This window comes from Uloborus diversus, chromosome 2, assembly GCF_026930045.1.
Source record: "Uloborus diversus isolate 005 chromosome 2, Udiv.v.3.1, whole genome shotgun sequence".
Classification (NCBI taxonomy): Eukaryota; Metazoa; Arthropoda; class Arachnida; order Araneae; family Uloboridae; genus Uloborus; species Uloborus diversus.
The window spans coordinates 100,297,780-100,321,133 of NC_072732.1; the positions used below are offsets into that span (position 1 = coordinate 100,297,780).

A 23,354-nucleotide genomic window follows, 5' to 3' on the forward strand; every position below is an offset into this window, starting at 1 on the left:
AGCTGTGCGGGTACTGCTAGTCTTAAATAAAAATAGCAAAGAGCAATCACTGTGCTTGTTTGACAGATTTTCATGCTGAAGAAAAATAACATCTACTGCTAAATCTATTTTTTTGAAATATTTCAAACAAACATCTTCTTTCCCAAACAAATATTTTAAAGGTAGACCAAAACATATTAATCGACCACTTAAAGTCAATCAATGAATGATGTGAATGGATTAAATTTTTGCACGGAAAGCAGAACGAGGAGTCATTGTTTTAAGTTATTCAAATCTCAGGCTAACCTAGAAATTAGGAAAAAACTAGGAACTTTAGTAGGTTGTGGGCACTTGGAACAGCTGACCAGAAGAGGTGGTAATGAGCGAGTGGGTGGATAGCTTTAACTGGGCCATTGATCTTCATTGGGGACTAATAAATCGACTAAGACCAGCCTAGCTGGGCCAAGAGTCTGCTGCTGGTCGTCACATTTGTATTTGTATCTTAATAGCAGACAAATTAGAAATCCTTGTTGCATTTTATTGAAACATTGTAACTTTTTCTTTTAACTTAAATCAACACCAGAAAATATCTACTATTATAACTTAAAAGTTTTATTACAAGATGTCATATTAAAAAGGAATTGCCAATGTTTATCAGAATTACCTTGCAGCAGCTGCAAGCTGATTTTTTGCATTTGGTGCTGTCGGGTCAGCAGCAACTGATTTTGCGGCCACAAGGAGCTTACTGGATACCATCGATACATTCTTAAGGCTGACCACCATAGAGCCACGGATTTCTGTATCCTAGTTTGAAATATTGTCAAATAGAAAGACATAAGTACGGCAGCCCTTTTTTTTCAAAAAAAAAAAAAAAAACCTTGATGATTTCAACCTTATTTAAATGAGGCAAACGTGTTCAGAAAAAAGATTACACCAAGATCTTTATTTTAAAAAAAACATTACTATGTTTTTTCACTTTTTACGTACTTTTGTGCCACCAATTATTTCAACTCCACTGTCAAGAAGTTCATTGAAAGCTCTTCCAAATTTTTTGGATGAAGTAGCAAGGTGTGCAGAGGATCCTTTAGATGAAGCAACAACATCTGAGGCAGCAAGATTTAAATTGGCAGCTGCATTACTTAAATTGCTCTGAAGTTCACTGTATGGCTTATTGGAGTGTGGAAACTATTGAGGGGAAAAAATCATAAATTAATTTGAGGTTAAACGTTGTGCAAAGAATATTCATTTTTTTATTTTTCTAATATTTTAAAACTTTTTAATTTTACTTTTAAAATAAAATTCTAGAAATCATCACGTGGGCTTTCTGAATTTTAGTACAATGCCAAAACACTTTTTTGAAAACATTAATCTAGTTAGATTTTATGAGAATGTTAAAGATATACAATTTTCTACCATGGCAGCGCTTCTCAAAGTGGGCACACGAACCCCCAGGTCTATGAAACTAATCCCATCTAACCGGTTTTCACCAAAATCTAACCAATTTACTTACACAATACTTATTTATATAATAAGTATATAAGTTAATTATATATCAAACAAAATGAATTTCATAAACTAGCGGAAGTCAAAACCTAATATTTATGCTTGTGACAAGTAAAAACTACGTCTAATGCTCTATATGTTCTTTGCATCTGTGTAAATACACACATATACCATAAGTTTATATGTTTATAAATGAGTCAAAGTCATGAGGCAATTACTCTCCCAGACCCTTTTTTATAATGGGTTTGCTAACGTCAATACAGTTATTTACAAATAATTTATACATTCATCATTTTACTCCAAGTTCTATGAAAATTATAATGAAGGAAATGTTTCTAGAGAAGTGCGGGCGTCCAAAACTAACCTGGCGTCAGATGGCCATATAAGAAAGAAATGTCTTTGGTTGGCCAAGCTGAGGAAGTGCCAGGGAGACAGCATTAAACCGGTCGGGATGGAATGCCATGCTAGGGGCCTCGTGCGCGACTAGGGGTTAAGAGAAATCAAAAATGATTTTAACAAAAAGGGATAATAGATTAAAAACTAAAAGACATAGCTGTTCAATTAGAAAGTTTCCATCTCAATTTTATCTTAAACAATTACCTCTCCAGAATTGAGAACTTGGCTTGCATCAGTTATATTTTTTATGCACTCATCAACATCTTTTTGTCCAGGCAAACAACTAACACAACTGTTGAGGGCAGTTGAAACTGATTTTGCAACCTAGAATGTGCAAAATACTTGCTTTAAAACTGCTTTTTGCACATGAAATTTTTAAAGCTCAAACAAAATATTTTTAAAAATATGAAAAATCATTGAAAAATATTACAATAAAATAACATTTAAAAATTGAAGAAGTTGTTTTAAAACACAAAATAAGAATTTATAATAAAACTAACATTTTAACTGCAGAGAATAATTATTTTAACACTTTTACAACTTTAGGAGAGTTTGGGAACTAGAAAGTATAATGCTAAAATCATTTCCAGCAGATTAAGGGCTATTGTCAGGAAAGTTGACATTAGTGAATGATAATTACATCCAGGGCTGTTTTCAGAGGGTTATGCTCCATATATGATATATACTCTCAAACATTTTGTAGCCATATTATGCATATAATCGCATACACATACGTGCATAATGGATTACTGAGAATGTAACCTCAGAAAAATTGGTTGAACATCACTGATTACATCATTTAGTAAACTGCAAAATAATCCATAATCTATAACCTTGAATAATAAGTAGGTATTATCCCATTAAAATTTAAACGGACAGATTTAAGTATGCCTAAGTTCATCCTTAAAGGAAGAAGCAAGTTAGAAAATTAAAATATGAATTTGAAAAACAGCTTTAAAAACTCCGGATTAAAAAAGTAATGGAAAAATCACCTGGGTTAGTCTTTGTTGTATGTCTGGATTGCTTGGATTATTCATTGCACGTTGTGACTCTTGGATCAACAGTGTTGACTTATCCATTACATCTCTCGCATTATCTATAATTTTTGTTTGAACATCTCTATCAGTGCTAGTAGCTGCAACACCCCGCACAGCTCTTGTAAGAATTTTTAATGCACTGCCAGTGTCTCTGGCAGCAATTCCAGTGTAATTTTCATTCCCCTAAAATAATACAAATAAACATTTATAAAGGAAATTCTGAACTTGAGAGAAACATTTACATTAAAAATAGTGTACTTACTATGACATACCGTAAAATCCCGAAAATACCCCCCCCCCTTTTCAAAACCAAATCGATAAATTTCAGGGGGGGGGGGTTATATTCGAGATTTTTCACAAAAAGATCGTTTGAGAATGTCAATAAATGAAAACATGATACGATATTCTTGTAACAATAAATTGAATGGTGGCGCCATCTGTTAGCGGAAAATCGACACATTATTTACTAAGCAAAACCTCAATTTTGATTTAAGAGGGTATTTTAGCCTAAAAATTCAAAATTGCCGCCCTGTAGACGGTTAGTAATTTTTTATTTTTATTATTTTTTAAAAATATAATCAAAGTTCAAAAAAAGGAGACAAAAAAATGAACTTTTTTTTTCAAAAAGGTACTACTTCGTAAAAAAAAAAAATCCAATCGGCTACTTCCAGAAAATTTTACATCCTTATTTAATAAGAATTTACCTTAACTGTATGTTTCAGATCACCTGGAGGATTAAAATTACGTCAACCTGGACACACCTCTTTGTCAGCCACCACCAAATACGATTTAGAATTTTATTTTCAACTGTTATGCACACACATTTTTATACTTTTAAAGTATCAATAAAAACTGATAAAAATGGAGAGTGAAAGTAGTTCCTGATTTTTTCCCTATTATACCCATAAAATCAAGCCTCTAGACCATTAAAACCTAAAAACTATTGTAAACAATAAAAATCTGCAATTAGTTTAAAATATCCTGATTATTGCACCTAAAATGAGAATAAGAGAACCGAAAATAACAATTATAATTAAAAGCAAAATTTTATTTTATACAAACGAGCCTGGAATATTTTAGATAAAATTTAAAAAAAAAAAATGGACATATTTAATCATCGTCTGAAAATCCTTCAAAATCAGATTCCATATCATCTTCTAATAGAGCCAAATCCAAGAGTTCGGGCACAAGTTCGTCAGCCGGAGCGCGAAAAGCACGGGCGAGTTCCGAATGGAGTTCCCCATTTTCGGACCCATCCAATGTGATCGATATCCCACAACACTTGAACGATTTGACGATTAACTCCTCTGGAACAGCTTCCCACGCAATCGACACCCATTGTAGCATATCTTGTCGGGAGGGCTGTTTCAGGTTTCCTTTTTTTGTTTTCTTTTCCTTTCGGAGGTAATTCCCCCATAGTTCCTGCAATTTAGCCTTGAACGGCTTATTCCAGCAAACATCTGCTGGCTGTAATAAGCTAGTACAGCCAGCAGGTATTAGAAGAAGATTTGTGTTAACATCGGATAGCGCGGATGAGGCCTCCGATGATTTATGAATGGGTGCGCGATCCAGGATGAGCAGCCGCTTGACATCATCTTCGTCGGCTCCCCACACTTTGCGGACCCAAAGCTTCAAAGTGTCGGCATGCATCCAGCCGTTGGTAGTTGCAGTAACCCAAATATTGTCCGGAACTACCAGACTGGACCAGGCTTTGGTTGGAATTTTGCCCGAAGGCTCTTTCAGCACGCACAATGCTGGTAATTTGTGCCCAGAAGCGCGGGCGCACAACGCAACGGTGAATCCCCGCTTCTTGCACCCTGTATTCGTTATTTGGATTGTTGACTCGCCTTTCGGGTTGTTCGTCCGATTCGTCGGCATATCAAAGCGGCACATCGTTTGGTCCATATTACCAATATTAAAATCGGTGTAATCAAAAGTTATACGGGATTGTTTCACACAGTTCAAAAAACAGGAAATTTCATCCCCGAGGTCTTCTGGGGATTTTTGAGAGTCGGTCGTCCCAATTCTCATGCTAACGTTGAAACGCTTTTTAAAATTGGCTACATATTGAGCCGTTGCTTTGAAATCCTCCAGTCCGTATTTTTTACCAATTTTTCTTGCTTGCTCTGCAAGGAGTTTGTTACTCACTGCTCGTCCGGCTTCCCGCTCCTTTTCTAAAAACTCGTAGAGGTCCTCATCCATTTCATCGGATAATGGCTTTCAGCCGCTACCAATTTTCCGGATCTTTTTATTTTTTCCAAATTCGTTGGTTGACAGAACATCTTTCTTTTTGATCCAGTCCCGTAAGCATTTTCGATCAAGTTGAAACTCGCTCGCCGTTTTATGGAGAGAAGATCCATGAGCTTCATGCCAACGCAATATTTCGAGCTTTTTTTCTACTGTGAAGCTCCTCCGAGACATTGTCGAACAATAAATAGCAGCGCGAGAGAACAAGATAAACAGACGAAGAGAGAGCGACGAGATAAATGTGGGCAGGTGCAACGAATTCTAGCTGGGTTTATCACGTGACACGAACGGAATGCAGCGGCGTTGACCTTGATAATCTAAGACCGGTTTGGATGAATGAAGAAACTGGGTCAGGCTTCCGGTCCTTCGCTGCTGGCGTGCATGCACTGTACAGTGAGTTTCCAAAAATGAAATGTGCGGAATCAGGGGGAGGGGGGTTATATTCGGGATTATTGAAAAATTTCCCTTCCGGCGAAAAGGGGGGGGGATATATTCGATAGGGGGGGTATTTTCGGGATTTTACGGTACATAGTTTCATTCAAATCAATACAACCACACACACACACACAGTAGTACTTCAATTTTATGTATTCTGTTGAACTGGTGATAATAACCATGCTAAGTTGGAACACTTAAGGTCGGGAACAGTGGTAAAAATTTAAACAGCATAACATTTAAAAATGATACTATTCCAATTGAATAATTGAAAAAAAATGTGCAATGTTTCCTTGTGTGTGTGTGTGTTTTTTTATAACTTTTATAACCAATTTCATTAGTAGCACATTTTACAGAAGCAATTTTTTGCATGCTTGCTTTCTAGTCTGCATTCACAAATAAAAATTGTCTCAAAGTTCTTATGCTTTGACAATAAAGGCAATTTATCTCAAAAAATAAAAATAAATAAATAATAAATAAATAAATGAAATAAATTAAAAAAAAACATATAAAATATTTTGAATCAGAAAAAAGTTTATGTGTTTGGTAGAAGAAATAGGATTTAAACCGTTTTGAGATACACATTACTATTTATTCGATTTTGTTTAAAAAAAACGAATTTGGAGGAGAATTTTCAAAGGCATGCATTTTATAGCAAGATGTAGCAGAAGAATCACTTAGGCATAGCTTGGTGAACATTAAATGGTGCACTGTTCTGACAAGTTAATGTAATTTGAATAAGAAGAGTTTAGCTCCTTACTTATTTTTTTAAAAAACAAAAACTTAGAAAATGACTCATCATAACAGATTTAGTTTACAAATTACTCAATTTTAAAGATTTAGCTACATGAGAATCTAATATGAAATCAATCCTTTGAAGTTTTATAAATAGACAAAAACAAACATTTCAGGTTATCATACAAAAAGAAATTTTACTTGTGAAGCAGCAGTAAGCAATTGGGCCATGGAAGATCCAACAACTTTTGAAATAGCTCCAAGTTGCAAAGCAGAGTTTTCCATCTGTAATAGGTAATCAAAGTAATAATTATAGCAACAAGCACTTACCTGATTCTGATCTACACAGCATTCAAGTTTGATTTTTAAAAAATGACAATGATATACAATAATGCTTTATTATTTACTAGTGGTACCCACACGGCATTGCCTGTAGTAGAAAATAAAAAGGCCATTTGGTTCGCCTGTATATTTATAAATAATGGATGAAGAATTTCTCACCAATTTGCTATATTCATTTGCTTGCCCATGTTATGGTTCTACGTTATGGTAATTCCGTAATTTATTCGTCCACGCTGTGATGATTTGTTTGATAAAGTTTTCTTAAAAAATTAGAATATAAAAAGAACAAAATCGAATTTTTGAAAAATAGCTTTGAGGTGCGTACCCCCATGCTACAAACTAATATTGTACCAAATTTCATGAAAATCGGCCGAATGGTCTAGGCGCTATGTGCCTCACAAAGATCACAGAGAAAGATCCGGACAGAGAGACTTTCAGCTTTATTATTAGTAAAGATAAGTTTTTCATGATATCGGAAATAATCACACAGTAAAATGTGCAGCTGAAATTATTTTTGCTAATTAGATATGCATTTTTGATTCAGATAGAAAACTTTTTTGTTTCCCCCCTAAAGTTTTAACTTTAAAATGCTTTAAATTGAAAATTCAGATGTAATATGCAGAAAAGAAAAGCCTACAGTTGGCAAAATGAACTCCGAATACATACTGTTTCTCCAGGTAAAGGTTTTAGATTCATGTTATCAGCAGCTTTTTTAAATGCTAGAAGTTCATCATCTAAACTACGTATTAAGTCTAAGGCATTTTCCAATTCCAGACTGCCACATGCTTCTTGTGCCTATGAAATAAAAATATACATTTTTAAAAGCTTTATTAATGAAACAAACTAATTCAACGTTTGACTTGATAGTTAAACTGCTGATAATAGCAATAAGCAATTTATTATTAAGTAAGTTATTAGAATGTGCTGCTGCAGAGCATTTTTTTGAAAGAGTGTTTAAAGCATTACTCTATGTTGGAAAAAAAAAGATAAAAAACAATCTATCGTTGACAAAAAAAAAAGTTAATGAAAGCTGTTATTCAGTGTGGCATTCCGCCTACACAACTTATTTCATGGGGCCCAAAATACTTAAATCAAGGGGAAAAATGTCATTTGTTAACCACTTCTTTTTCAGGTGTAAGTCACTTTTATCTATGAAATTCAATGCAGGCAGTTCTTAAAACCATATTAGAGAGCTGTCTCTCTCAGTACAATCACTCATAGTACCACATTGAAATTTAATGAGAAGTTGCATTTAAGTCTTTCATAGGGGATTTTTCAATCCAATTATCGATATGAGACTAATAATATGTTAATATGACACACCACTGCCTTAACCCTTATTGGGACTTGATTCTAATTAGACATCAAATCCAGTAGTTTCAAATTTAGCAAATCAACAAACCTTCATTAATGATGATCGCAGTTCCGTCAAAGCATTGGTCATCTGCTTGGTAGCATTACTCAATTGCAAACTGGCTGATTGATCTGTTATTGTTGGAATGGCTGTTTTAGATGCAGAAGTCATTTTGTTCCCGTGCTAAAGAGAATGAAAAACTTTACATCATTTTATTAGCTATAACAGTCTTGAAAAACAAAAAATAAAATTTGGAAAGAAAATCAAACTCTTTAGTTAATAGTAAACATAGGAAGTAAAAATGCTTTTAAGATACTCATTTAGATGATCAAAAGCTCTTAAACTGCAAATGCATGATACTATTTCTATACATATTGAAAAAAAAAAAAAAACACTTGACAGTATAGGATGCACATGCAGTTTCTTCTATTCTAACTTCATTAATGTTGCCAAAATTTATTTTCATATCATAATTGATATTCTGAAACCTATCATTGTCAATATTCAAGCAAAACTTGTATCAGTAATCTTAAGAAAACAAATTCTTGATAGCCAACACCAGGTTAATCCTTTAGCCAGTATGTAATATTAGTTATTCATACTTTCAGGTGCTTAAAAAATCCACTTCCTTCATTTTCTTTCTACATTTTAATGTAAGACTTTAGGATTGAGTAACAGTCATGGTAATGGCATTGATGGTAGCACATATAACATTTGATTTACATGAAGCACAATATAAGCCATGAAATACATATCCAATCAAATGAGGCGCAGCAAGTACGAAAGACAAACTCAACATTGGGATTTTTTAAATTAATTTTTTCACCATAAGATAGACTCAGTAAGAATGTGTAGGTATATTTTTCATGTTGGGTTCACCCCTACCAAAAAAGTTTCAAATGCGTTTTTCTCTAAACCACCCTTTGTTGATTTCACTGCTCATATCCGCAACGCCTCAAAACATAAAATTTTGATTTCCTTGTACCCTCCTACCAGAATTTTTCAAATGAAGCCAATGGATGTTATTAAGAAAAATAATAAGACTTTCGAATTAAGGTGGAAAATACATTTTTTTTACATGTTAGATATTTTTAAATTTATCAAAAATGAAGTTTACCTGAAGCATTTGCTCGCAAGCATTTATTAAAGAAAGTTGAGCAGAAGGATTATCCACATCCATCATTGTACTTTTCACTCCTTGCACCAGCCTAGGAATGACATCTGCTACCTCCTATTAATAAATTAAGTTAAATGAATACAAGTACACAGAAAAGTACTATTCCCATACAAGTCACAGGGCAGGTTTTAATCAAGCAGAGTTTTATAGTAAAAGAAAGAGCACAGATGTTTCACAGTAAAAATAACATGAACTCTCATACAATAAATTGGTCACCTGATGCAATAAACGTACAAAATTATGTTATACTATTTGCAATTGACCTTTCAACTGGAGTCTCATTTCTCAGTTTATTTCAGCTATTTACTTATTATTGGTCTGTAGATTACATGAATTTTTCTTGCTAAAATATTCATATTCAAATGAAACAGCTGAATCAGATCTTATTAGTGTTTCACTTTTCTGATAAGCTTTTATGTACATTAAAAATATTTGAGTTACTTTCCTTCTTTGATTATAGTCATGTTCTTATTATAACAGATGCAATTTTAAATTCTCTCAAGTTCTAAAAAAATGATAATAATAATAATAAATAAATAAATAAATAAATAAAACCCTGGCAGTAAAGTGAAATTAAAAATTCTACATATACTCAAGATTGTTTAAAAAGAAAACATATTAATATTTCCTAGTCAAGGGCTGAATAATATGTTATTGGAAATCTTTAAAAACTAGTTTTCCCATTGCTAATGAAGCCATGAAAGGCTGGAGCATAGTGGTCGAAATTTTTACACGCAGAGAGAAAAAAAGTAGGGGTATTTAATGTACCATTTCATTTTACTCATATTTAACAACATCCTTTTCATTGGTCATACATATTCATTTTAAAGATTTGTACAAGTTCCAGAAAAAGTCATGATAAATTAGAATTTAATCAAACGGTCTAAACCTTTTTAGCAACAGGCACTCTGAGGTGGCCTTCATTGAAAAATCCCCTTCTCAAAAAAAAAAATATGATGGTGCAACTTGCACCATGTTCCCCCCTCTCCCCCGTGGGCACCCGTGTTCCTCTGTGTTCACATGTGCACCTCTTTCCCCCTATAGGTTATATTTTGGTTGTAACGCTCAAATATGATTTTAAAAATGCATACCTCAAGGTCAAAACCAACAAAATTTGTCTTCCTGCTCAGAGTTTTCAAAGCAACCCCATTTGAACTTGGAGAACTTTAAATAATAGTAAAAATATTACAGCCTCTTGGGGAGAATTCATGAATTGGATGGCTATCAACATTGAAAATTACCTTGCAAGATTCCAAGAGCTCTTCCTGAGATGAAGAATTTTTATTATATTGATTGGCCCCTTGAGCTGCGGCAATGTTTTGAGTAGACATGGCAGCAGTATGCTTTGCAGCTTGCTGGATAAAATCAGAATTTACATTATATTTAAAGAAATCAGTGGAAAATCATTTGTAAACAAAAAGGCAGAAATGAAATACTAACTTCTAGCCTTTGAATTAATTTTCTTTTCAGGGCATTATTTGCAGCAGCATTAGTTGCACTTCTAAGATCTTCAGCTGCTTTTTGAAGAGCAGCTTGGGAAGCAGAGTCATGAGGATTAGAAGCACAGCCCTGAAAATATTTCCACACGAAACAATTAACTTTTATATTCAATGTAAATTTTTTTATGGTTGTACATAGTTTCTTCATCTAAACACAAAGTACTGTTTTTACATACCTTTGCAGCTTCTACCATTCTGGCGGTGGCATCGGCTAACATTTTAGCAGCAGCTAAAAGGCGTTTCTGAATGTCAGAATCAGTCTGGGAATCAGCTTCTCCTTTTATTGCTTGAATAAGATTAGCAGTTGCCTAGTTAAAATTCATGAAATACTCATCAAAACTTTTTTTTTTTATTTATTAAAATTAACAAAATATTCTCAACTATACATCTTTATTTTTAATTCTATATCTGTACCTCAGAGCCCGAATAATGCAAGTCCAAAAATTGCTCTTTTCTGTTTATTAGTGCATAGTATAGGAGCCTATTCCGCATCGAGCCATGCGAGCGTAATTCTTTTTAAAAAATCCTTTTCAGTTTTACCAGGGTTAAAAGAGTGTGCATCACATCCTTTGCATGTACCAGAAAAAAAGTCAGAGGTTTGTCCAGGATTTTTCAAAGAGTCGGTTTTTTGTGAAAAATCAAATAATTTTGTAAAAAATCCATTTTGTAAAAATCAAATAACTTTGCAAAAGAAAAAAAAAATTGTAAAAACAAAATTGTATAGAATTTTGATTGCGCAAATATTGCATCATTGAAACTTAAAGTTGAGTAATTTCCTTTTTTCTATTGAGAATATCATTACTGAGTGTTTTTCTAGTATTTAGTGGTGGTGGTGGGGGGGGGGGGGGGTATTGCTCTTTGGGAGTTGGGCACACATCAAGTATCAATATTTATTTACCATTCTACATTGTGCTAAATCGTACTAGAAATGTCATGTATATAGTATTTACAATAATTGTAACAAAAAAAAAAAAAATTCAGGCAAAGGTTCAACATTTTTTTTTTTGGCCCAAGACACTCTTAAAGAACACAGAATTTTGTTTAAAACTTATAAATTCCGTCATTTTAACAAAAACATAGAGATTTTATTTGTTTACCTCTTAACAAAGCGTACTAAACATAGGGAATTCGAAAAATCTGACTCCTATAGTGGATGCAAAAAGATCCCAATCCTCAAAGTTAGGGCTTCAAAAGTATAAAAACGACTTGTAAAAGAAATACTTTTGATAAAATTATTTTAGAATTGCATTTTAGAGGAATATGATAAGCATATCATTAATATCTATCGACATACAGTTAAAGCAAAAATAAATTAAAACATCGATTTAGCCTTTTAATTTTTGAATCATACTAGATTGGTTAAATAAACAGGAAAATATAGAAGAAATAACCTACTGTTGCCAAAATTTTTGCTTGGCGAACCATTTCTCCAGCATCACCAGTGCTGCTAAATAAACGGTCAGTAGCATCTAAGATTGTTTCAACTGCACCATCATGTACTGTAGCCTGAGCACGTTGCTTTGATGCAGTTCTTATATGGTGCAAAAGTTCATTGAGTGCATCATCGACTTGTCTACTTGCTTGCCCCATGTCACCAAGAAGCATTTCATCCCTTGTAGCTTCCTGAGAAAAAAATATATACATATATTTCAAGGCAAGGAATCACCAAAAAGCATTTTAAAAAAATGCTTTTACGGTACAGAAAAGATACTTAAGTAATATGATACACGTTAAAACCAACAAAGGCCAATCCAGCATTTTTTTTTTCTGAGAAGTTTTTTTTTAATGAAATTTAATTTATTTGTAGTGAAAACAGAAAAAAACAAATATAAAATTTCACAAGGTTCAATGAAAAAAAGAAAAAATAACTTTTATGATTGGGAATTTTGTAAAAAAAATCATTTCGTGGTAAAACTCAGACTAGAATGAGGCAAGAATGTTATTTGCAGTTTTAATTGATCTCCTAATTACAGTCCATGATAAAAAATAAATGAATTCCTTTGAAAACTCTGAATTTTTTTATACAGTCAAATCTCGACTTACACGAGGGATGTGCTCCAAGACCCGTCGTGTAAATCGAAATTTTGCGTTGTGTAAAAGGGAATGTGTAATTCTTGTATAAACATGCCTAATTATTTCAGACACTTGTTAACACCACCTCAAACTGTTTTTAACCATTCCTTAACCATACATAACCATTTCTTACATAAAGAATTGAATTGTTATTTCTATTTTTAAAAACACTTTTAATCAACATAAAATGCTAGTACAATGCGCAAAATCAGTGATGAACGGGAGAGAGAGACATAAAATAAACCAGTAAGCTGTACATACAAGTATCTAGTAATAATAGAATGATGTTTTATAATGATACTGGGCAGTAGATCCAGTAATGATATTTGTAACTTTAATAAATGAAGATGTTGATGATTTATGCTGTGTGATCAAATCGTTATTCTAATGTATTTTTAAATACAGTAGCTTCACTAGTCCTTTTATAACGTTGACATCTATGGCAACACCCCTCTTCTTAGCTTCTTTAATTCTCAAAGAGGAGCTTTCATTTTAACAATTTTTGCATTTCACATAGACATTACTCGGCAAACTTTTACGGATTTCCTTATCTTGACTTTTGATTTTACATATGGAAGATTCCACTCACACCTAAGATTGTCATGATACCTTAGACACATTTTTTTAGTTGTTCAAGCATATTCGAGAACCTTTAGTTTTTCTTTACTTGTCAGAAACTTTCTATTTTTCTTTCTGTCTTGACAAACTTTAGATGGAACAGTGCTCTTAGGTGTCATTATACTTCATCAACTTTCGCATTTAGAAGGAAAATAATACGCTAAATGCGGAGAAGTTATTTTTATGCACTAACAAAGCTATGTTTAGGATAGTAAGGTGTAGAAAATTTTGCTGGTGGAGATACTAAAGGGGTGAAGGTCCATTTACGAAAAAAATATTTTTAGTAGCCAATGACAAAGCTGATACTTTCACGCCGCGATTTCCTTCTGAAAATTTTCGTGTTGCGGGGGAGGAATTTGAGTTAGGTCTAAAATTATTTACTGGTGAAAAAAAATCGTGTTATAGCTATTTCGCGTAAGTCGAATTGCGTTGTACCGGGAGTTGACTGTACTTTACTTAATCATAACTCTCTGCTGTTCTAATTATAGCATACAAACATATATATGTTTACAGATTTCCTACGTTTACAGACAATAAGCAATCTTGAGTGCTTATAGTCACCATAAAGAAATCTATTATATTACAATAAATATATAACCATTATATTACCATTATTATCACCATAAAGAAATCTGAAAAATGTTGTTTCTCCCTAAAGAATAAGATTACTTATGTATCATCAGAAAAGATTTTTTATGCATTAAGAAGTGATAGCTGGTAGAATATTAAGATTTTTATAATGAAATTCATGAAAATAAAACATCCAGAAACCCCAAAGAAAAATCAATGGGAAACTAGCTTTCAAAGTCAATCCAAAAGCATTTTAACAATTATACTAAAAAAATACTTACTCTAAAACTATTTAAGTAAAAAAAAAATACCATAAAATAAATTCAATTTTCACATAACAAAAATTTACATCAATTTAAAACACAGCGGAATGCGAGTAAAACAAATTAGTGTGAAGATATGAAGCACTTACATTGCACGCTTTGTTTATGCCTTCCACTGCTCTAGAGACTTCCTTACAAGCTTCAATCAATTGATGCTGGCATGTTGGATTAGTTATTGTAGGAGCAACAACCTAGATTAAGTAAAAATAACTTGTGAATATATGAATAATTTTGGCACATTTAATTAGTACACATAAAAGTTATGTAAATACTTTTACTTTTTTATTTATTTATTATAATTCAAAAATAACTAACTGTAAAGTAAAAGATTCTGTGTAAAATTTTGCATTGTTATACCATGCACATTTTTAATGTACAAAACATATAAAAAGGAAAAAAAGGATGAAATTAAAAAAACAGAGGGGCAATGTGCAATTAAAAGGATTTTTTAAACAGATTTAAGTGATCAAATTTTTAAAAAAATGTTACTTCATTTTTCAAAAGATTTTGAAGTTTTGGCAAGTTTAAGAAAGCACCCACTCTCATCTAACACAGATTGGACAATATCCAGAAATCTAAGAAGATGATTATACTCACTTTAGCACAAGCAACAAGCTGAGATGTTGTCAAGGCACATTGTGTTGCTGCTGTAATTACTTTATTTTGATGTGCTTGATCATCACATTTGCTTGCAACATTTTTGGATTTTAGGACTAAGTTTGCAGTTGCATTGGCCACTCGTTTTGCAAGACCAAGTAAGATATCCTGAAAAAATATTAAAATAAAATGCAAATTAAATGTTTTATACAACGTTTTTACTAATGATTTGTTAAAAAACAACTGAATACCATTTCATAATTTTTCAAGTTATGAATTTTGTTTAGTTGCAAAAAATTACCAGTGCTGTATTGACTAAATAAGACTAAATTCTGTTTATAAAAAGAGCAAATTATATCCACACGATTCTCCAAACACTGTTCAAGGTTTCAGTTCTTATTTTGAGTTTAGGTTTCGCTTTTCTTACTTAGGTTTTTATTTATCTTCATGGTTTACGCGAAATTATACATAATTCAAGTTCCTGGGTTAGTCTTGCTAAATTTAAACATTTTTGCAGTCACAACGTTTTTTTCTCAAATATTTTCATAAATTAACAAAGAAAATGAGAAGCATTTACACAGACTGCATGACTTAAATGTTAAATATACAATTGTAATATTAAACTCAGAAAATAAAAGTAATTTTTAAAACTTTACATTTGTGTCAATGTTTATTAAAAGCAAGATATATCAGTTTGAGATGGATAAATCTTGAAGTACATTGTAAAAGTGAAACAATATATTGCTATTCTAATAACAGTAAATAACAAAAAAATTTGAACAAATGTCTTTCCACAGATCAGAGCAATAACACAAAAATTAGAATTTTTAGAGATATTTCTGATACTATAAATTAAAAATAGTACTTGTATTTCTTTATCAATGGCATCTTCTTCACCAATATTGCGAAGAACAGCATGACTAGCTTCTCCAACTCTTCCAGCAGCATTCAAGAGATTCTGACGTGGCTATTGTTGAAAAATTAATATCAAATTCCAACTCTATCAAACATTTCAGTTAAGAACTGAAGAAAACTGCTTCATAAACTCACTTCTTTAGTTTCAGGTTCAGCAGCTTTTAGCAGGTCATAGAAAGCTGCACATAAATTACGAGCCGCATCCAACAGATTTTCTCCTTGAACATCATCACCCATCAAGGCTGCAATCATCTTCACATCTTTAGACATCTCTGATAAGTTTGTGGTTCTGAAATCAGATTTTCAAAGCTTATGAGCAGACAACATGGTACTTTTACCTTAGCTAATCGTCCATGCACAGAAATAAAATGATAAATTTAATTGTATCAAATAGCATCTTCTACCAATAACATTTCGTAGCAAAAATGCTGCCGACACCATTCTTGCGGATTCTTTTGTAAAATACCCCCCCCCCCCTCCCCAGGTCCAAATATGATCACTGTTTTCCCCCATCACGTCCCACTTTCTGGAAATGGTACTCTACAGTTTTCCTTTCAGCCTTTGACAGTTTCATAACCGTTATGCTTATTTGGGGAGCAAAGGAACATTATGTTAACCATTAACATTATTCTGAGAGGCCAGAAGGGTAAAGTTCAAAAGTACAAACATTTGGAGCCAGCACCCCCCCCCCCCTAAAATATTTTAAAATCACCAACATTGTTTTTTTTTCTAGGAGTTTGTTTTACAATAGGGATATGATGGCGGAAAACGGTTGTCATATTCGGATTCAAGGGGTTATTTTCCATAAGAATCAGTAAAATAATGTCAGAAACATTTTGAAGGCTTTTTTATTTGCTATTTAGTGTAATTATATTAATAGATGTAATATGGATAAGATGATAAATTATATATTCATTATTAGAAACTCTCCTTCTTAGCAACCAAGTTCATGACATAAAGATTAATACAACATAACTTTTTGTGTTAAAAAACTGAAAATGACAATATTATGATGTTGCTCCTTGCAAAAAGAGTAATGCTTATTTATATATATTTTTTGAATTTAAACAATCCCAAATCTAATTTGAGTATATAAATGTATTAGTAGTATCACTTGCTAGTGCAGCCCACATGGAGTGACACAGGATATTTGTCAAGTCTTTAATATTGCCCCCAGCCAAAACAAGACTTTAAGGGAGATTTCAAAATACAGTTTCTGTCCAAAACACAAAGGAAATTTTAGGAATATCTGCAATATCCCCATCCATGTAAATTGCCTATTCTTCTCTCTGTCAGTGGACCTACCAGACTGATAAAAAATTTTGGGAGTTAGCATAAGCAAGAAAAAAAGCTCTAAGGATTCTAACCAATGCTCTTTTTTTGGTAGCAAACATAGAAATAAACTCAATAACTAAAAAAAAAAAAAAAAATGTTGACATATTTCCAAACAGAAATGCAATTCTTAGCAAAAAGCAGATATCAATTTTATGTCTAATAAATAGGATAAAGATTTACCAACTCACATAGTTGTAACAGCAGCACCAACAGCAGGATGATCTACATCTTCAGGAGGACCTAAAGAGAAATAATAGCTTCATTTAACTTTTTTCAAAAATTGCAGGATAGCTACAGAATGTCAAAGATAAAACTGCCACACTTTTTCCTGATCTCCAGAAGAAATGTTTCAATAATTTTTTCAATAATTTATTTCATAAATATATAAAAAGTACAGAACACAACTACTCACATACATTATTTTTTATTGATAATGTGTAAAACTTTAAACTCTTATGTGAGAAAATTATAAATTAAATATCATTTTCAAATCAAAATTACTTTCACTGAAAGGTTAACAGTAAGAAAGAAATACTTGAAATTCCTTAAACTGAAAAGTACTAGTAAACCGAGAGATGTATTGTTACATAATGCTTGAAAAGGGCATTAATTGCAGTACTCCAAAGTTTTCTAAAAATTGAGAAAGTTTGAAAAAACATTAATTAACAATTTATACAAAAGTGTAATGTGTTACAGCGAGTTTTTAATTTTATATATTTTCTACATTGCTTGCTTCTAAATAAGCTTTAATGAAATCAAAATTTTTGAATAAAAAGCTCTTGCTACAACGACGTATTTAGCAGGACTCAACAAATATCAGGCAACTAAAAAAATGGAGGCAACTAGTTCTTCTGAACAAGGTATTTCAGAAGCCATGTTAGCATTTGAATTTTTCTATAAACTTTTGAGAAATAATTTGCCTGGCACCTAAAATGTTTTAATTTGCCTTAAGAATTTAATTTTTGCCTGTCTCCATGTAAGTTTAAATACATCCGAGAATGTTATTTATACCACGAAATTTGCATTTTCTCTTACCAGGTAATGGGAAAATTTCAGGCAGTTCAATCAACCAAGAGCAAAAATTAATTCACTTGATGTTCACAAAATGGGCAAGGAAAAAATACAAATTACAAGAATGCTGAGACTACCTGAAGTAAGTGTAATAACTTGAGCAGTGGCAGCATTCATCGCTGCAAGCTGAGAAGAAACATTCTGTTTCTTTACATCCATTGTACTCTGTCTCCACTGAACAGAAGCAGGATCAGTTCCAAGTTCAGGAAGATTTATTTTGACAGAGAGATCACTTTGAGCACGATCAACAGCACATCTACCAGCACTAATTGTACTCAAAAGTGCTCTTTGTGGTTCAGACATTGTGCTATGTACCTTGGGATGTTGGGGCTGAAATATATAAAGGTATGATCAAAACTTGAACTCAGCATTTATTAAGAGAAAAAAATATGAAGAAGGTAGAGAAGACATACATTCAAACCTCAATATCATGAAAATGAGTATTTTATGTTGATTCGCAGAAAAGCAATACAGGTTTCTCAAAAGTTTGTACATGCTGATATTCCAAGAACAATTACATGAGAGTCAAACAATGAAGATCTTCACCATTTGTTACATGCTTTTGTCACACATTATAACTTAAAATAATAAATAAATTACGATAGCAATAGTTCTTGTTTTAAAATGACATTTTTAATCATTTTACAACCATTTTCACCTTATCTTGAACAAGGTTCATATAATTTACAATAATTATTCATTTGAAGCATTTACTCAACATTAAAAAAGGGCTCTTACTTTACTATAACTCATATGAGGTTTAAAAAAGTTAATGGTTTGAACATCTAATAGCAATTTTATCTCAGAATTACTGATTTGTCATATAACTTTCCAGAAAAGTTAGCAATCAGCAACAGTTTATCAGGGCCCATTTTAAAAAACAATCAATATTACTATGAATTTTATTTCTTTTCAGTTACTAGACAGAGATAACATCTTTCTGAAAATAGTTACAAAATCCCTAAGCATATGTTTAAATTTTTTCAATTTTTTAAAAACACAATTTGCATTTGTCATAGTACTTTTCAAGAACATCCAAAAATAAAATTAAAGTGTTCAAAACCATTGAACTCGGAATGTAAAATTTAGTTAGTGGAATATGTAATTAAAGTCTGCTAAAAAAGTGAAAGAAAATTAAGTTTACTATCAGTGCAACTCTACCTGTCACTCAGATGGTTTAAAAGAAAGTGTTTTGTCCTTACCTGAATAGCAGAATATGCACTATGAGCTTGTCCTTTCATTTCACTATACTGAGCACCTTGAGTTTGTCCTGTAGTGTAGGAACGAGGCCCTGATAGAAACATACAAAGATTGAACAAACATGTCATAGCGTGCAAGCTATGTTACATATACAAAAAAAAAAAAAAAAAAAAAAAAAAAACAGCAAGGGGACAGACTGCCAGAAAAAAACAAATAAAAATAAACTGAATCAAGGCACGAAACAGAAGAAACAATTTTTCATTTTACAATCGTATATGCTGTGCTAGTTTTGTATCAAGAATAATTTTGTAACTAACTAGCAGTACCCACATGGCGATGCCCGTGCTAAGAACTTAAAAGAAGTCCGTTCAATTTAAAAAAATCCACGCCCCCACCCCCCGATATGAAATGACCATTTTTCTTTAACTAAAATATGTACACACCATTTCAAAAAAACCTATTAAAGTTTCTTTGGAATTTAAAACTACTCGCCAGAACATTAGATTTACTGCTGTTTAAATCTTAAAATAATCTTCCAACTATATTATTGTACATCGTTTAACGTGCCAAGCAACCACGCAACCATGGCCTTGTCTTTAGCGAGTAAAGCGGTTGTGTTTTTTTTTTTTCAGTTTAAAATGTTTCCCCAAATAAACAAAAAAAAGGGGGGGGGGATCAAATTACATTAACAGTTGCTTTTAAAAGTAAAGAGTTCCGTAAATCTATTGTCTATCGCCAAACTTGCCATGCAATCCCGCTACCGAAACCCAGCCTATAGGCGACTGGAAGCAAACACCGATCAATTAGAGATCCGTTCAAAGAAAAAAATCCCTTGATTAAAAGGAATCCCCCCTCCTCCCTCTGACGTAAAATAATCATTTTCTTTTTCTAAAATGCCCGTAACCCAGTCTATAAGCAACTGGAAGCAAACACCGATCAATTAGAGATCCAATCAAAGAAAAAAATCCCTTGATTAAAAGGAATCCCCCTCCTCTCTCTGATGTAAAATAATCATTTTCTTTTTCTAAAATGCGTAAACACCCTTTAAAAATCCTAAAAACATTTACTTGCATATTAAATGTTTTGCCAAATAGACAAAAAGACAATACATTAAATTAACAGAAACCTTGAAATTGTAAAATTATCCTGCAACTCTTGTTTATCACCAAACTCGGCAAGCGACTGCGCTACAGTAACCCACCGGATTAGCGTTTAAAAAAAAAGTTTTAAAAACGTTTAAAAAAAAGTACAATGACAAAACATTGCATGGTTTTGCCGAATAAGTAGTCTCTACGTTGGCTTAATCAAACATGCTGACAATTAGCTAAACAAAAACAATCGCCAAGATTAATAACGTGCCATAACGTACCTATAATGGAAAAAATCCGTGTGTCTGATGTAATAAAGGTAACAGTTTCCAAAAAGCGTCGACCCCCCTTTAAAAAAAAAAACAGCAAGGGGACAGACTGCCAGAAAAAAACAAATAAAAATAAACTGAATCAAGGCACGAAACAGAAGAAACAATTTTTCATTTTACAATCGTATATGCTGTGCTAGTTTTGTATCAAGAATAATTTTGTAACTAACTAGCAGTACCCACATGGCGATGCCCGTGCTAAGAACTTAAAAGAAGTCCGTTCAATTTAAAAAAATCCACGCCCCCACCCCCCGATATGAAATGACCATTTTTCTTTAACTAAAATATGTACACACCATTTCAAAAAAACCTATTAAAGTTTCTTTGGAATTTAAAACTACTCGCCAGAACATTAGATTTACTGCTGTTTAAATCTTAAAATAATCTTCCAACTATATTATTGTACATCGTTTAACGTGCCAAGCAACCACGCAACCATGGCCTTGTCCTTTAGCGAGTAAAGCGGTTGTTTTTTTTTTTTTTCAGTTTAAAATGTTTCCCCAAATAAACAAAAAAAAGGGGGGGGGATCAAATTACATTAACAGTTGCTTTTAAAAGTAAAGAGTTCCGTAAATCTATTGTCTATCGCCAAACTTGCCATGCAATCCCGCTACCGAAACCCAGCCTATAGGCGACTGGAAGCAAACACCGATCAATTAGAGATCCGTTCAAAGAAAAAAATCCCTTGATTAAAAGGAATCCCCCCTCCTCCCTCTGACGTAAAATAATCATTTTCTTTTTCTAAAATGCCCGTAACCCAGTCTATAAGCAACTGGAAGCAAACACCGATCAATTAGAGATCCAATCAAAGAAAAAAATCCCTTGATTAAAAGGAATCCCCCTCCTCTCTCTGATGTAAAATAATCATTTTCTTTTTCTAAAATGCGTAAACACCCTTTAAAAATCCTAAAAACATTTACTTGCATATTAAATGTTTTGCCAAATAGACAAAAAGACAATACATTAAATTAACAGAAACCTTGAAATTGTAAAATTATCCTGCAACTCTTGTTTATCACCAAACTCGGCAAGCGACTGCGCTACAGTAACCCACCGGATTAGCGTTTAAAAAAAAAGTTTTAAAAACGTTTAAAAAAAAGTACAATGACAAAACATTGCATGGTTTTGCCGAATAAGTAGTCTCTACGTTGGCTTAATCAAACATGCTGACAATTAGCTAAACAAAAACAATCGCCAAGATTAATAACGTGCCATAACGTACCTATAATGGAAAAAATCCGTGTGTCTGATGTAATAAAGGTAACAGTTTCCAAAAAGCGTCGACCCCCCTTTAAAATTTTCCTCTGGAATAGTTTTGGAAATATTCATAAAAATGGGTCTAACAGCATAAAAAACACCCTTTCACCCATAAGAGAAACAAATTAATTTTTACTTCAAACACTTATAACTTTTTTTGCAGTCATTTTTCGAAGTCTGCGGCTCTAATCCTTGCGGATATTTTCAAAATGATTATTTTTTATAGTGTTTCCAATGGTACAAAAACCGAAAAAATCGAACCATTTCTTTTCATAGACGTATGTTCAAGTGGACGTTTAATTGAGTTTTTATTTAATACCTCTGCTAATTAGCGTCTTACGTGGATGAGACTGGAATATTCGTGACCCTCCCACAATTTCAAATTATTTAAATACCTTGATCGACCCTGAACTTGAGCCTGTTCTTGTGAATTTCACATATAAGTGAGCAATGTGTTCCCCATCCCGTTTCACCCCCTTAAAATTGAAATTTCCAAAAGTCCTTTCTTAGCATGCACTTAACTTATAAAATTAACCTATGTTAAAATTTCAGCTTTCTAGCTTCAACAGTTTTGGCTGTGGGTTGATAGTCAGTCAGGACAAGTTATTTACCACATACAGATTGAAGAGCTCGGGGCAAGAATGATATGCCACATGAATTTTTTTTCCGGTAGGCCAATTTTCAACTAAGAGTCTACAAAATATATTTTATAGACGTTATACATTCTATATTCTGCAATACCAAAACCAGGTACATTTTTCTGACAATGACATAATCCATTGTCATGCATATTTCAATTATCAAAGCAGCGTTTAGAGCAAAAAAACTCATTTTTTCAAAAGTGTGGCTTATCATGTTCTTGCCCGGATCCCTTCAATCATTAACAGCAGAATAACAGGTTACCTATTGCTTATAAACTTTATAAGTTGCTGAATTCCCATTTCAATTTACATCAACCAAAAATACTTCATCTTTTAAAACATCTAATTTTCTTTATACTAAAATAATTATTTTTTCTCTTTTAAAAAACACCTAAGAAAGCTGTTCGCTAAATAATAATTAAAAAAAAAGTCAAATACTAAAAGTCTAAAATCTGAATGTTTCAGAAAGTGATCATCTGTAGTCTTATGTATAGAACAAATATTTCAATTAAAACAATTCACCTAACACGAAATCGGTAGTAAATATTTTAATTATTTAATTTTTAACAAATCAGCTGTGCTCTTGAAAACTTTTAATTAAAACAAATCGCAAGTAAGTCACTATCATCAGTA

At 32.5% G+C, this 23,354-nt stretch overlaps 1 protein-coding gene across 3 annotated transcripts in view; it reads right to left on the minus strand.

Annotated features, from left to right (window-relative positions):
- LOC129235307 (talin-2-like) overlaps positions 1-23,354 on the minus strand; it is a 249,247-nt gene that overhangs the window by 67,113 nt on the left and 158,780 nt on the right. For all 3 annotated transcript variants that reach the window (XM_054869037.1, XM_054869038.1, XM_054869039.1), the window contains exons 16-34: positions 19,409-19,497; positions 18,284-18,536; positions 17,324-17,375; positions 15,936-16,089; positions 15,751-15,852; positions 14,886-15,053; positions 14,378-14,479; positions 12,100-12,327; positions 10,881-11,012; positions 10,646-10,774; positions 10,447-10,560; positions 9,146-9,259; positions 8,077-8,211; positions 7,341-7,469; positions 6,534-6,617; positions 2,871-3,098; positions 2,083-2,202; positions 967-1,164; positions 644-783 (exon numbers count right to left, since the gene is read on the minus strand). In XM_054869037.1, coding sequence (XP_054725012.1) covers positions 644-783; positions 967-1,164; positions 2,083-2,202; positions 2,871-3,098; positions 6,534-6,617; positions 7,341-7,469; positions 8,077-8,211; positions 9,146-9,259; positions 10,447-10,560; positions 10,646-10,774; positions 10,881-11,012; positions 12,100-12,327; positions 14,378-14,479; positions 14,886-15,053; positions 15,751-15,852; positions 15,936-16,089; positions 17,324-17,375; positions 18,284-18,536; positions 19,409-19,497 — 2,671 coding nt within the window. The remainder of the gene's footprint in view (positions 1-643; positions 784-966; positions 1,165-2,082; positions 2,203-2,870; positions 3,099-6,533; positions 6,618-7,340; positions 7,470-8,076; positions 8,212-9,145; positions 9,260-10,446; positions 10,561-10,645; positions 10,775-10,880; positions 11,013-12,099; positions 12,328-14,377; positions 14,480-14,885; positions 15,054-15,750; positions 15,853-15,935; positions 16,090-17,323; positions 17,376-18,283; positions 18,537-19,408; positions 19,498-23,354) is intronic.